The 16,733-nt window shown below is 35.0% G+C and overlaps 1 protein-coding gene across 5 annotated transcripts in view; it reads right to left on the reverse strand.

The window, feature by feature from the left end:
- VPS13B (vacuolar protein sorting 13 homolog B) overlaps nt 1-16,733 on the reverse strand; it is a 763,452-nt gene that overhangs the window by 389,955 nt on the left and 356,764 nt on the right. For all 5 annotated transcript variants that reach the window (XM_047723595.1, XM_047723597.1, XM_047723594.1 and 2 more), the window contains 2 exons: nt 12,659-12,786; nt 4,986-5,220 (listed from right to left, as the gene is read on the reverse strand). In XM_047723595.1, coding sequence (XP_047579551.1) covers nt 4,986-5,220; nt 12,659-12,786 — 363 coding nt within the window. The remainder of the gene's footprint in view (nt 1-4,985; nt 5,221-12,658; nt 12,787-16,733) is intronic.

A 16,733-nucleotide genomic window follows, 5' to 3' on the forward strand; every position in this document is an offset into this window, starting at 1 on the left:
GTAGCAAGAGAAAAGAAACATATTGCATACAGGTAAAACCCCATAAGGCAATTAGCAGATATTCTGGCAGAAACTTTATAGGCCATAAAAGAGTGGCATGACATATTCAAAGCACTAAAAGGAAAAAATGGCCAACCAAGAATTCTCTATCCAGATGTTATCATTCAGAGAGATTAAGAATTTTCCATATACACTATGGAGTATTATGCCTCCATCAGAAAGGATGAATACCCAACTTCTGTAGCAACATGGATGGGACTGGAAGAGATTATGCTGAGTGAAATAAGTCAAGCAGAGAGAGTCAATTATCATATGGTTTCACTTATTTGTGGAGCATAACAAATAGCATGGAGGACAAGGGGAGTTAGAGAGGAGAAGGGAGTTGGGGGAAATTGGAAGGGGAGGTGAACCATGAGAGACTATGGACTCTGAAAAACAATCTGAGGGGTTTGAAGCGGCAGGGGGTGGGAGGTTGGGGGAACCAGGCGGTGGGTATTAGAGAGGGCACGGACTGCATGGAGCACTGGGTGTGGTGCAAAAACAAGGAATACTGTTATGCTGAAAATAAAAAAAAATTAAAAAAATAAGAATTTTAATTTAGAAAGGTATAGCATAGGGGAATTTAGTCAGTGGTACTGTAATAGTGTTGTATGGTAATGGATGGGAGCTACATTTGAGGTGAACACAGCACAATGCACAGACTTGTCAAATCACCACATCAAAAAAAAAAAAAAATCACCACATCATACACCTGAAACTAATGTAACATCGTGTGTCAACTATACTTCAATAAAAAATATTAATAAGGAGGGGCGCCTGGGTGGCTCAGTGGGTTAAAGCCTCTGCCTTCGGCTCAGGTCATGATCTCAGGGTCCTGGGATCGAGCCCCGCATTGGGCTCCCTGCTCAGCGGAGAGCCTGCTTCCTCCTCTCTCTCTGCCTGCCTCTCTGCCTCCTTGTGATCTCTCTGTTAAATAAATAAATAAAATCTTAAAAAAAAAATTAAAAAAATGAAAAAAATATTAAGGAAAAAAAAAAAAAAAGAGTTCCAGAAAAGCAAAAGCTAAAGGAGTTCATCACTACTTAAACAGCCTTATAAGAAATGTTAAAAAGACTACTCAAAACTAAAAATAAAATGTACTATTTAATAAGAAGAAAACACACAAAAGTAAAAATCTTGCTTCAAGGGGTAAATAAATGATAAAAGTAGTGGACATACCACTTACAAACCAAGTAGGAAGAGCAAAAGACAAAAGTAGCAAAATTAAGTAAAAATATAATAATTAAGTTCAGGGATACACAAAATAAAAAGATGTAAAATGTATCATTAAAAATATGAAACATAAGGTGAGGGAAAGTAAAAATATAAAGCTTTGGAACATGTTCAAAATTAAGTTACTATCAACTTTAAAAAGACTTATATACATAAAAAGGTTATGTAAACCTCACGGTTTACAAAGGAAAACTTACAGTAAATGCACAAAAGAAAAAAAGAAGTAAATCTAACTATAACACTAAAGAAAAGGCACCTGGGTGGCTCAGTGGGTTAAGCCTCTGCCTTCGGCTCAGGTCATGATCTCAGGGTCCTGGGATGGAGGCCCACATGGGGCTCTCTGCTCAGCAGGCAGCTTTCCTCCCCCGCTCTCTGGCTGCCTCTCTGCCTACTTGTGACCTCTCTCTGTCAAATAAATAAATAAAATCTTAAAAAAAAAACACACTATAGAAAACAAACAAAGCATAAGAGAGAAAGAGAGGAAGAAAAGGAATGGAGAGGAGATACAAAAACAGCCAGGAACCTAAGAACAGTTACTTTAAAGGTAAATGAACTAAACTCTCCAATCAAAAGACACAGAATGGCTGAATGAATAAAAAAACAAAACCCGTATATAAGTTGCCTACAAGAGACTCACTTCAAATCTAAAGACACACACAGACTAAAAGTGAGAGGATGGAAAAGGATATTCCATGCAAATGGTAATGAAAAGAAAGCTGGGTTAGCAATACTTATGTCAGACAAAATAGACTTTAAAACAAAGGAGAGCATTATATAATCATGATAGAGTCAATCCAACAAGAGGATGTAATATTTATCAACATTTACGCACCCAATATAGAAACACCAAATACTCAAAGCAAATACTAACAGAAGTAAAGACAGAAATAGATAGTTGTATAATAATAGTAGGAGACTTTATTTATTTATTTATTTATTTTTATTTTTTCAGCATAACAGTATTCATTATTTTTGCACCACACCCAGTGTTCCATGCAATCTGTGCCCTTCACAATACCCACCACCTGGTGCCCCAACCTCCCACCCCCCACCCCTTCAAAATTCCCAGATCGTTTTTCAGAGTCCATAGTCTCTCATGGTTCACCTCCCCTTCCAATTTCCCTCAACTCCCCTCTCCATCTCCCCTTGTCCTCCATGCTATTTGTTATGCTAGTAGGAGACTTTAATACTCTACTCATATCAATGAAGAGATAGACCAGACAGAAAATCATCAAGGCAATATTGACCTTAAGGATCAGGACTAAAGAGATATATGCAAAATATTCTATCCTAAGCAGAAGCACCACTCCTTTTCAAGTGCACATGAGACATTCTCCAGGACTGATCACATGTTAGGCTACAAAGCAAGTTGCAATAAATTCAAGAAGACTGAAATCACATCAAATATCTTTTCCAACCACAAAGGTATGAAACTAGAAATCAATTACAAGAAAAAATATGGATAAAGCATAAACACATGGAGACTAAACAACATGCTATTAGACAACCAATGAGTCAATGAAGAAATCAAAGAGGACAGCAAAAAATAACTTAAGAAAAAATGAAAACAGTAACACAAATTTCCAAAATCTTCGGAATGCAACAATTCTGCTTCTATATTTATCTGAAGGAAATAAAAATGCTAATTCTAAGAGATCTATGTACCTCTTTGTTATTCACAGCATTATTTATAATAGCCAAGTATATAAGAAACCTAAGTGTTCTCCGATAGATGAATGGATAAAGAAAATGTGATATACACATACAATGGAATATTACTCAGCCATTAAAAAGGATATTGTGTCATTTGCAACATTGTGGTTGGACCTAGAGGGTATTATGCTAAGTGAAGGAAGTCACACCAAGAAAGACAAATATCATATGATTTCATTTATATATGGTATCTGAAAAAGAAAATAATGAACACACAAAACAGAAGACTCAACACAGAAAACAAACTAGTGATTACTAAAAGGAGAAGAGTAGGAAGAGGGGTGAAATATGTGAAGGGGATTAGAGGTACAAACTTCCAGTGGTAAAATAGTCATGGGGACATAATGTACAGCATCATCAATAATATTGTAGTAACTTTGTATGGAGACAGATGGTAGCTAGACTTACAGTAGTGATCTCTTTTAATGTATAAAAACATCAAATCACTATCATACGTCTGAAACCAATATTTTATGTCAAGTACATGTGAATAAAAAAATTCTTCATTTTCTGTTTAGTCCTTAAACCACCATAATCTGAACTGCATTAATAGCACTCTGAAAATACTGTGGTAAGAGAATCAATGACCTAAAATTGTCAAATCCCTTACAAATCTTTTAGTCCTTGTCTTACTGAGCACTTCTGCCATATTTAAAATGATCAAATCATTTGTCTTCTGTGATCATACTGCATCCTGGTTTTTCCTCTACCTACCTTACCTTTTAAGATTCTCTCTCTCTCTCCCTTTGCCCCCACCTCCACCCCACCACCTCTAATAAAAGAAGAAAAACTTAAGGGACAAACTATTTGAATCTTACAAAAATTATTTCAGACTTAAAACAAACGAAGGGGGAAAGCACTCCCTGGCTCATTTTATGAGGCTAGCATATCCTTGATAGGATATACAATAGCTGCTGTGATAATAAAGATAATAAAGAACTCCTAATAACCAAAAGCAAATATCAAAGAATGGATATATCCAATATGCTAGAGAAAGAATCCTTGCATCAAGATAAATATCACACAAGAAGAGCTCTAAAGAAGTTCCTTCTAATGGTTAGAATTTTCTGATTTTATGATAATGGTATTCATATTATTAAGTACCACCATTCATTTCTGGCAGCAAAATCATTCCCACTTCTGATAAAACTAAGAAAACTACATTTCAATGCAAAGTCCAATACAGAGAAAGGGAGAGAGAAATCAACTTCAAGTCAAAGTAAAAATACTGTGTGGACTAAATCCACTTTTCAATAATAGTATGTGTAGAATCTGAATGATGTCAGCATTCATATTCTTACATCCTAATAATATGAACAAGGTGCAGAACTGTTTAGCACTGTAAAAAATTTGAACCCTGTTATTAATATATAGACTCACATTATTTACTTTGTGACTCAAAACTTTTCCAGATTCACATATTGTTTGAGATGGATATGTCAAAGTTCAAAAGGGTATAAATTTGCAACCGAAAACTCTGCAATATCAGAAATCAAGTTTTTCTAAGGAGTCATGTTTCAAATCATCACACAATCATCCACTTTAACAAATGAGAAATCTAGAAATACATTATGCTTGATGTAAATAATATATTCATTTTATTATATATTTCTTTTAATAAATCAAGTAGTTTAAATGAAGATCTACTTTATCATTCTTAGTTCAGCCTAATGAAAACATCCAAAACCAACTTTCTCAATGTGTCTCTCCTTTGCCATTTTAGTGATGATTCTGTATTGCATATGATCTTTTGTAGTCTCCATTTATACATACATGAATATGATTAAAAGTTGTGGATGTCAATAAATGGCATCACTTAGTTCATATGCTTGGTACACTTTTCTTTTTAGATCCACTTTGTAGAACACGTCATCCATTTTCATGTGGATCTTTCATTGAGAAGACTGATTTACATAAAGATTGGCATATTGAAAAAACAAAGCTAAAAATATTATTATAAAACATAACAATTATAGGAAGAATTTCATTTTTAAATGTACCTTCTTCAAGGATGGGTCGTGGAATAACAAATGGAATCTCCTGCAGAGGTTCCATATACTTGTGGCCAGCACTAATAATCTTTATTTGAGGCAAACAGAGGACAAGCATTCCTGGCATGCTGGTTTGTCCATGGTACCAACTTCTTACTGTTCCAGGAATGTCACCAGATACAATTGTACTTGGGGAAGGCAGGCTATCATTTGGAACAAACACACAACAAGACTGTACGTCAAGCTAGAGAGGAAGAAAAAAAGCAAAATTAAAATATTGGGAACGGACTAAATAAGAGAGTAACCATACCCTTAAATACCCAATATCTTTAAGAATAAACAGGCAAGCTAAAAAAAGAAATGGGCCATACTTATGGCTTTACAAGTTATGTTTACTAAAGAACATAATAAACACTTAAAAAGATGTTGTTTCTTGCTATAAATTTGATCAAAAAGGCACAGTGACATGAGATGAAAACATATCTGCCTTTCCACAGTTCTTTCCAAGAAACATGACTGAATTAGAAAATCTGTTGGCAAAAAAAGGTGAGAAAATCCTCCTTCTTTTGCAGTTCATTAGATTTTGTTAACACCAGCTAAGACCGTAGAACCAACTAGCATTATACTGTACTCACTTAAAACATCCATCCATCCATCCATACACACACACACACACACACACAGCTATTTCTTTATGAATTTGGCTTTTTTTTTTACTTTATAGACTAAAATGTAAGAAAAAAATGTTTAAGTGTTCAGATATCTCTAGACAAACATTAAAATGTATCACATACTTTTTTTAATATACATGTGCATCAACATTCAAGTGTGTATCACATTTTATATATAAAGATACATGGTAATGAAGAAAATTGAGAGGACTTAAAAATCAGAGCATTATTCCTTGCTACTCTCATACCTCAAATTATATTTAAATTTTGATTTCATGTACAATTTTTATGCTTTCTTATTCCCAGTGTGGTGACTTAGGTTGCCATGCCCTTAGAGAGTTAAAAATAGGACTAAGAAAACCCAATTAAAAAAATTAAATTCATCATGAGTTCTTAGTTCAAAAGCAACGTAAAGTCTATCAGTCTTGGTTGGTTCTTACAAAGTAATATTTTGTAACCTCGTTCACAAATTATCCTAGCATTCTTAAATTATTCTTAAGAAAATGTAAAATATCATCTGTTAATTTTCTATAAAATATTTGGCATACAAAGATATTATCTTTGAAGGTGTAATAAAATCTAAAATTTGTTTGATAAATGCTTGAATATTCTAGCAAATGATGAGACTGTATTTTATAAAAGATAACTAAGAATACAGTAATATATCTTCCCTTGGGGTTAATAAAGTCCTTAGTGAGAGCATGATATGTAACAGGTCTGGAATTCCTTGATACAATAAATAATTTGCCAACCTTATAAATAAGCTAACTTACTCATCTTCACTTCAACATTTCTGTGCATGGAATGCACTGATGAATTCAGTGAAGAAAAATATAAGTAAAATTTTGCAAAAATAAATACATTGGTTCATCAAGTATGACCTCATTTCTTAGTTCTAGAATTTCATCTTGCAACTTAATTTAAATATATATATGTGAAGCAGTTCATTAAGATTACAACATTTTTTATTTTGAAATAGAAGTATACACTGTCTCAGATGCATTACATTTAACTTTTAAAATATTTAATATAATTACTGATGTTCCAATGTACAAGGTTAATATGGTAACTGAGAACATATCCTCCCATATTAATTATGGTTCTAGTGTCAAACTAGAAAGAGTCAGTATTTAACACTTCATGTAGATACTGAAGCCATGTTAAAAAATGTTTTCAACAATGTGAGATAATTAGTATAATAAGCCACACCATACAGATATATATATGCGTATCCACTGAAATAAATTTAAGTTGTGCCAAGATTTCCAAAACCACAATATATTCCAAAATTCCACTAATTCAAAAATAAATTATTTCATCAAATTTGGCCTAATACACACAACTCCAAAAAATAAATTTTCTAAAATATGTGTTATGGAGAGTCCTTTAATGATAAGAACCAAAACATACACATAATCCAAAGTGCTCAAACTTATTATAATGTTACATCTATTATATATACTATAGCTATCCCATAAATCTTTTTACACTTTTAAAATAACTGTAAAACTGTATGTCTAAAATTGTGGTTTTAATGTAAAATGTTGAGTGATTTATATAAGTGAATATAAATCTGTAGCAGTAAATTTTGCATTAATGTAAGGATCTGACAATCCAAGGGAAAGAAAATGAAGTAATCTGCCAGTAAGAAGTCCTCAAACTGGGGGTCAGATCATGTTCATGGAAACCATCTGGTTGGGACCCTCTGAGCCACACCAAACACAAATGATCTTTTAAAAAAATATCCTATTCATTAATGCATCACAGCTGCACTGAGTGTTACTTCATTTTTCCATGGCAACATCCTTTCTGTTTCAAGGATCTTATTTCAGTTTTGGTAGCAACGTGTTCTTTCGCCAATATTGAACATATTCATGTGTTAAAGTGAAGGGATTATTACAAATTCTTGAAATAGAACCGCCTCTATTTTGATTCCTATTAGGTCAAGGGCTACATATCTAAGTATGATACACTGAGAATAAACCAATGAAAGTAGAAATTATTTGGTATTCTTATTTTGATAAGTGAAATGACTGTCATGCATTTTTTGAAAGTTCCAAGTTTACATTCCATTTGAAAAGATGTATGTCTTTGTGTACTCCCAACCCATCTCCCATATGTAAGGTCTGGTAAACTTAGATTCTTCTACCTTGTTTGCTATGTAACTGTGATCACAACTTAGATAAAAAGAGGAGACTAAGATAGGTTTCACTTATACATTAATCTGAACACTTTAATTAGCCTACTGTCTAACATATAGAACACTTTATAAATGCTTTAAAATGTTATATCATATTTTCTGTACTTTTAAATAACATTCTTATTTCCTATTCCCAAATAACGTTTTCCTTCTTTAAAACTGAAACTTTAGTGATGACTGTATTTTGTAAAATTTCTAAAGAATGCAATGTTCTCTGTATGAATTTTATTCTCAGAAAACAGCTTCAAATAAAAAGAAATATGAAGGAACATTTCAGGTTATATTTTCGTTCACTTTTTCTTTTATTCATGCATTCTTTAATACCTCACATAAACTGAAAGTCAGTTGTACAGAGAGAAAAGATATAATCCCAGCACTTAAAAAACTTGAAACAAGAGGGTTTTAAAATATTAATAGCCTGGGGCGCCTGGGTGGCTCAGTGGGTTAAGCCTCTGCCTTCGGCTCAGGTCATGATCCCGGGGTCCTGGGATCGAGCCCCGCATCGGGCTCTCTGCTCAGCACTGAGCCTGCTTCCTCCTCTCTCTGCCTGCCTCTCTGCCTACTTGTGATCTCTCTCTCTCTCTGTCAAATAAATAAAATCTTAAAAAAAAAAAAAATAAAATACTAATAGCCTTACAGAGTTTTCACTAGAGCATATAAGGTCTGTAATGTCAGATACTTTGCCTATTTGTTTACAGTCTCAGTACATAGTACAGTGTCTAGCATGTACTAGGTACTAATTATTAAATAAGTAAACACAATTATTTTTATTAGCATCAGATATTAATTAAAATAATTGTTTAGTGCATGTTGTTAATCATTCATTCTACAGAGAAAACCTAGTAATTAATAAAAATGACACGTCAGCCAGATGGGTTCAACTCCAGCTGTGGAACCTTTGACAAGTTATTTAATCTCTCTATAACTTTAGTTTCCTTATCCGTAACGGGGGGTGGGGAGGTGTCAGCTCTGATATAAAGATGCAATGTGAGCTCCTGGGTGGCTCACTGCGTTAAGCCTCTGCCTTTGGCTCAGGTCATGATCTCAGGGTCCTGGGATTGAGTCCCGCATCGGGCTCTCTGCTCGGCAGGGAGCCTGCTTCCTCCTCTCTCTCTCTCTGCCTGCCTCTCTGCCTACTTGTGATCTCTGTCAAATAAATAAATAAATTCTTTTAAAAAAGTTAAAGATGAAATGTATTAATTATCACCTGAAGGTTTGCTAAAAATAAAATCAGTGAACATACACTGATTATCTTCTATAACAGATCCATATATTAGCTCTCATGGACTCATAAGAGATGTTCACGGTATCTTTATTTAAAAAGACTTGCATTTATGATATAACTGTTTACGTATATAGAGGCCATCAAACGTGTAGTATTCCATTTGCATGATAACAAATATATTAACTATTGACTAAATCACAGTTTTCCTATTCTATAAATTCTTAATACACTATGAAAATATTTGGGGTGTCATCATATATAGTAGGAATCTAAATATACCCACTTTAGGGCATTAAGTTAAAAACCTCAAAAGTGCACCTTAGTTGTCTTTTCCAGACTGTTAAAAATCCACATTTTCCCATAAATATGTGCTAAGAGAAAACATGAAAAAATGCCTACACTGAAATTCCAGACTTCTTCCTTCTAACAAACTACCCCATGCAATTGTGGTCACCTTCTCAATGCCTATTAATAAAAATATGAACCTTGCAAAATTTTAAGCATTAAATGTAAATAATTACTCTTACAAACAAGGTGGTTAGTAGTTGAGCTGTCTAGTCTCACATGCTTACCCTTGTTTAATCATGAAGATAGGCCAGGAAGTTCACTGGATATAAGGACATCAATTATATCATGCAATATGATGATTGTATCACTGATCATATTCTATATGTAACTTCTTAAGAGAGAGAATTCAAGTGGTCTAGCTTAACTAGTTTATGGGACCTAAGACACATCAAAATCAAGGAATGTGGGAAGAGTTCTCTAAACATTATTAGCAGAAGAAGGAGACCAAGAGGCTTGGTATAGAAAATAAAGACTCCACTCTATTATACAGTCCACTCAAAAAGCTTCAGAAATTACAAGAAACACCTAGAAAACGCCATATAACAGAAACATGATCTTTAATGTGATAAAAAGGAGTTTGGCAAAAACTAGGGCAATGTTCTCTTTTATTAGTGAATTTTAGGCCAGAATATTTCTATTTTGTTAACTGCATGCCATTGCCAATCATGTGCTTCTGGAATAAAATGTAGCTTTTTGAAGTATAATAGATAAGATCTTTGCAGATCAGCTGATAGAGAAAAACTGCAAAGAACTAAGTTTATATTAATCTTTCCAGAAAAAGGCCCTCAAACCAAGTTCACATTTTAAAAAACTGTACAAGACTACATAAAGTACTGTAACATAATCCGTTAAGATGAAATGTGGAAGTTACTTTTCCCACTGAAAAACAAGTAAGTTACAGTGAATATTGTTTATGTCTAAATGCAAGATATGTCTATCATAAGTAAAAGAATACATGGGCTTAGCATATACAAGTTTGGCTGCAAAATAAATTTTCCAGAAATTCTGATTCCAAACACATTCAGTTGCTCAAACTTCCACTGGAAGAATAATCCTTTGATGACTTCAAGTATGATGTTCTGTTTTATCTGATGACAACTCCAGCATTTTCTGTTTTATATTTTGGTTCATAAAATATCTTGGAAAACGGACACTACTATTTTAAAACTCAGAATTTTAGGGCCTAGATTTGAATCATTTAATCAGAATCAAGTTTTATCTTTCAACCCTTCCAGAACACATTAACATGTGAAAATGTCTAAATAAACAGCATGTATAATACAGAGCTGGGACTAGGAATGAGGCAAGCAAGTGCCTAGGTCATATACAAAATAACCTATACAAAGATATAATCATTAGTACTCCTGTAATTATATGTTAATTTATACTCAATAAGTTTAGTCAAATGAGAAACATTGGTCTAAACTGCACCCATAAAAATGGTGAACATAGCAAATTTTATGTTAGTGTATCTTACCACAATTAAAAATTTTTAAAAGAAGAAAAAAAGGAGGAACATCAGTATCTCTACTTATAACTAATCCATAATAACATATAAGATTAAGTTTTTGTTGGTGACAAAGCTATGAAGGCACTGTATCATTATAAAACAAGCAAAAGAACCAAAAGAATCCCACAAGGATGTTAGAATTGGAAATAATCTTTTTTTTTAATTAATTTATTTATTTGACGGAGAGATAGAGAGCACAAGCAGGCAGAGGGTGAGGGAGAAGCAGGCTCTCCACTAGCAGGAAGCCCGATGTGGGGCTCAATCCCAGAACCCTGGGATCATGACCTGAGCCGAAGGCAGCTGCTTAACTGACTGAGCCACCCTGGAGCCCCAGAATTGGAAATAATCTTAAACATCATGTAACCATTTCATATTGCAGGTAAGCAAAATCAAGTCCATAGTTAAGATCCAGAATTTAGGGGTGCCTGGGTGGCTCAGTGGGTTAAGCCGCTGCCTTCGGCTCAGGTCATGATCTCAGGGTCCTGGGATCGAGTCCCACATCGGGCTCTCTGCTCAGCAGGAAGCCTGCTTCCCTCTCTCTCTCTCTCTGCCTGCCTCTCCGTCTACTTGTGATCTCTCTCTGTCAAATAAATAAATAAAATCTTAAAAAAAAAAAAAAGATCCAGAATTTAATAAGTACAGGTTCCTTGGAATTCTACACACCATTCATTGGCTTCCATGAACTGCCTGACTTTTCCATCTACATTTCTGATCTCTCTCTCACAGTCAGCTTGAAGGACACTCTCAGTGTCTACTCTAGACATGGTATTCCCTTGGCCCACTGCTCTTTCAACTTTACATATTTTTTGAATGACTATTCTCCTAGTTTTAACCATCTATAGATGATTCCCAAAATTATTATCTCTACTGTGAATCTCTTCCTTAACCTCCAAATTTGAATATCCTATGGTCTAAAAGAAGCCTGGCTATCTCACAGGTATTTCAAATGTATGCATAAAATAAACTTCCTATTTGCCCCTAACTCTGAAAAACTGTTTTCTTTTACCATTTCATGGCATCACCATCCACCCAAAGGCTAAAACTGGTCCCTAGAACACCACTTAGCCTCTTTCCTCTCATTCCCCAAAACCAACAGTAACTAGGTCATCCTGACCTTATCTTAAATATCTCAGGGATGGGGCACCTGAGTAGCTCAGTAGGTTAAGCATCTGCCTTCAGCTCAGGTCATGATCCCAAGGTCCTGGGATGGAGCCCCACATCAGGCTCCCTGCTCAGTGGCGAGCCTGCTTCTCCCTCTCCTTCTCCCTGCCCCTCTCCCTGATTGTGCTCCCTCTCTTTCTGTCAAATAAATAAATAAAATATTTTAAAAAACATCCCAGGGACCACTGACCACTGTCCAGTTTGGCCTGTTGTCTATTGTTTTCTGATTTGTATACTGAATACTTAAAATCCTTTAAATAATGTTTAAAATAAAGAAACAGTAAAATGAATTTTTTAAGAAACAGCTCAAAATTTGTGTATTTTATAACTTTATCAAGAAGAACATATAATATGTATTTCATATGATTCTGTTAACATGTAAAATGTGCCAAGAGTTTTCATCAAAGTTATGGAAATGAGATGGCATACAAAAGTGTTAAGAGTGAGGTTACTTTTTTACCAATATTGTGTTACCAGTGCAATTATTTTTTACCAATATTTAAGGTACTGAAAATTATAAAAAATTACAGAAATTAAAACCATGGTTATTTCTAAGTTTTCTTTTACCTGTAGTGTGAGACTCTTTACTGCATTCCACACTAATCCAATAAATTCTTTCATTCTTTCTTCAGGACTTCGACAGCCTTCAGAGAGATTCAGCATGGCTTTCACAGGAATTGACAATGGTCGGGATTCTAAGTAGAAGAATAGTTAACACACATGGACTTTACTGTTTCACAAAAATATACAGAAAATATTTCCATGACTATTTCTTTCCTTGCTTAATACTTCCAAATAAGATTACAAAATATTATATTAGATCATTTTATATTATAGAATTACTGATTTTTGCAACTATTCAAAAATAAGCAAAACTGATCTGTTAAAAGCCAGGGGCACGTTGGGTTACTCTTGTCAGGAACTGGTGACTGGGAGGTGACACTGGAACAATGTTATAATCTAATATTCTATTTACTGAATACATGGATATATCCACTTAACAAAAATTCATTAAGTTGTAACCTAACAATCTGCCCATTTCTCAGTATTAAGATAATACTGCAATAAAAGCTTTACTTGAAAAAAGGTAAAGGAAATTCAACAACAAAACATTTGATTCATCTAAAATGGGTAAGAAACAAGTCTTCCTACATATGAATTCTCCTGAACAAAAGCTTATCCATAGACTCTCTCGAGTTTAAAAACTGATTTTGAGGGCGCCTGGGTGGCTCAGTTGGTTAAGCGACTGCCGACGGCTCAGGTCATGATCCTGGAGTCCTGGGATCGAGTCCCGCATCGGGCTCCCTGCTTGGCAGGGAGTCTGCTTCTCCCTCTGACCCTCCCTCTTCTCATACTCTCTCTCTCAAATAAATAAAAACAAAAAAACAAAAAACAAAAAACTGATTTTGAAAGTAACCAAGAGAAGTACGTGATTACATAAAAGGCCGATTTGTAGATTAAGAAAATGTGATATTCCACTCCATATAGCATGTTATCAAAATTTTATCTATCTAAATTACAAGAATCAGAGAATCTCAATAACTTTAATGTAAAATTTCAGAAATTACTCTTAATTTAATAATAATTTATAACAATATGTATTATTTCCAAACAGATCCATATATATTTTATACAATATATGTTAATCCAAACACATAATTTGTATGCACCACTTTAGGTACTTTTTTTTTTTTTTTAAAGATTTTATTTATTTATTTGACAGAGAGAGAGATCGCAAGTAGGCAGAGGCAGATGGTGGGTTGGGGGGAAGCAGGCTTCCTGCTGAGCAGGGAGCCTGATGTGGAACTTGATCCCAGGACCCTGAGATCATGACCCAAGCTGAAGGCAGAGGCTTAACCCACTGAGCCACCTAGGCGCCCCTAGGTACTTTTTAAATAGCATAAAATAAATCAGATCTTGCTCTTTAAGAATCTGATTAAGTCTGATGGTCCTAAAATTCTCTCCAAAGTAAATGCTACCAATATCACTACTACGTGATCTACAGTTGCCGTATCTCAATTCATTCTCTCCCCATCTCCTCAACTTGGTTTATTTGGATTTGTATTAGATTAATAATACCTTAAGGATATAGAGCATAAACCTTTTTCCTCATACTTATAAACCCAAGACTACCATATTATGCATGTTAGAAATTCAAAGAATGTTTATTTAAAAAGAGTCTGGGAGAGAGGGAGATATTTGGGAGCAGAGCATTCTAGGCAGATAAAATAATAATGCAAAATTCCTCAGTTAGGGGCCCCTGGGTAGCTCAGTGGGTTAAAGCCTCTGCCTTAAGCTCAGGTCATGATCCCAGAGTCCTGGGATGGAGGCCCGCATTGGGTTCTCTGCTCAGTAGGGAGCCTGCTTCCTCCTCTCTCTCTGCCTGCCTCTCTGCCTACTTGTGATCTGTGTCTGTCAAATAAATAAATAAAATCTTAAAAAAAAAAAAAAAGTCCTCACTTATATGTGTACTTGGGAGGGGCAGAGGGAGAAACACACTCCCTGCTAAGTGTGGAGCCTGACTTGGGGCTTGATCCTAAGACCCTGAGATACTGAGCTGAAGGCAGTCACTACATGCAGCACCCAGGTACCCTGCTCTGTACTTAGGATTTTCAAGAAACAGTATGGAGGCAATGAGGGCCACAGCAAAGTAAAGAGTGACAGAAGTAGGGAATGAAGTCAGAGCTATAAATAAGGACCAATCATATAGCGTTTATAAAAGCCATGGGAAGAAGTTTGGTTTTTGCCTTGAAAAACCTAGGATATGATAATGGATCCTAAATACAGTCATAAAATTACTGGACATATTTTAAAAGAATTTTTCTCTGGGTACTCTGCAGAAAAATAGGCTACAAGTATTAAAACAGGAAGACAATATATGAGAGATAGTGGCTACGGTAAAGGTAGTTAACAGTGATGGAATTCTGTATCCATGTAAAAGCTATAGCCAACTGGACTAACTGATGGACCTCAAATACATTAAGAGAGAATGGTGAAGAAAGGATGACTCCAAGGTTTTAGGTTGCAGCAGATCAAAGAATGGAGCTGTAAGAGAAAGAGAATCCAGAAGGGAAAAAAATAAACCCTTAGTTTTTTAAACCTGTCAAGTCTTTGTCAAGAGTGAATGCATACAAACAACTTCTAAAGAATGGTCAGTATCCGCGCTATTATTTGAAATAGTTTTTTAAAAAGGGGGAGGCGGGTAAGAAGGTAAGAAGAGAAGGGAAATGGAGAGGGAAAATGCTAAGCAACTTATCTGACCATTGGAAAAAAATCGTTAAATTAATTTTTGAATACCCACAATGAAGATTATGCTCATTCATTTTTTAAGGGATTTTTATTTATTTATTTGGCAGAGAGAGCACAAGCAGGGGGAGTGACAGGCAGAGGGAGAAGGAGAAGCAGACTTCCTACTGAGCAGGGATCCCTCAGTGGGTTCAATCCCAGGACCCTAACATCATAACCTGAGCCAAAGGCAGATGATTCACCTCTTGAGCCACGAAGGAAGCCCTAATTCATTCATTTAAAATGAAAAACAGTTACAGGTATGACAGAAAGCATATTTTTGATTACTTGTGAAATGAGAAAAATACGTATGTGTAGTACAATCCAAATATATTTTTAAAACAATGTGTGGGTTTGGGTGTGATCTGTCTACCCCACGTACAAAAAGAGTTATAGAAGAGTTTTTAGAAAGGAAATCCATAGTAGAGGTTACCTCTGAGGGGAGTAAAACAGAATTGATGAGAGGTAAGAGGAAAGGGGTATTTAACACTATATTCCATATATCTCAGAACTAATTAAATGTTTTACAACAATGAATTACCTACTATAATTTTCTTAATAAAACACACATTAATTTGCTTTCTTCTCCCGTAGACTTCATCACTTTCTTTTGCACATTAGTAGTTGTGGGAACAAAATGGTTACCTAAACCTATGGTAGAATTCTGCCAAATTAAATAACTGTCTTAAATATAGACCAACCACATAAAACCTGCACATAGAAATTTACAGGATCTTTATTCACAATTGCCAAACTTTGGAAGCAACTAAGATGTCCTTCAGTAGGTAAATCAATAAACTGTGGTACATACAAAAAATGGAATATTATCTTTCACTTAAAAGAGATGAGTCACCAAAGCCATAAAAATACATGGAGGATGGGGCGCCTGGGTGGCTCAGTGGGTTAAAGCCTCTGCTTTCGGCTCAGGTCATGATCCCAGGGTCCTGGGATCGAGCCCCGCATCGGGCTCTCTGCTCAGCGGGGAGCCTGCTTCCTCCTCTCTCTCTGCCTGCTTCTCTGCCTACTTGTGATCTCTGTCTGTCAAATAAATAAAAAAAATAAAATCTTTAAAAAAAAAATCTATAAAAAAAAATACATGGAGGAAATTTAAATGCATCTTACCATGTGAAAGAAGCCAGACTGAAAAGGCTACATACTAATTCAAAGTATATGACTTTCTGGAAAAGACGAAACTATGGAAATGGTAAAAAGATCACTAGTTTCTAGGAGGTAAGAAGGAGAGAGCAAGGAACAGGCAGAGCACATAAGATTGTAGCACAGTAAAACTACTCTGTAAGGTACTAGAATGGTGAATATAGGTTCAATATAAATTTGGCCAAACCCACAGAATGAACAC

Source organism: Lutra lutra, chromosome 4 (assembly GCF_902655055.1).
Source record: "Lutra lutra chromosome 4, mLutLut1.2, whole genome shotgun sequence".
Taxonomy (NCBI): Eukaryota; Metazoa; Chordata; class Mammalia; order Carnivora; family Mustelidae; genus Lutra; species Lutra lutra.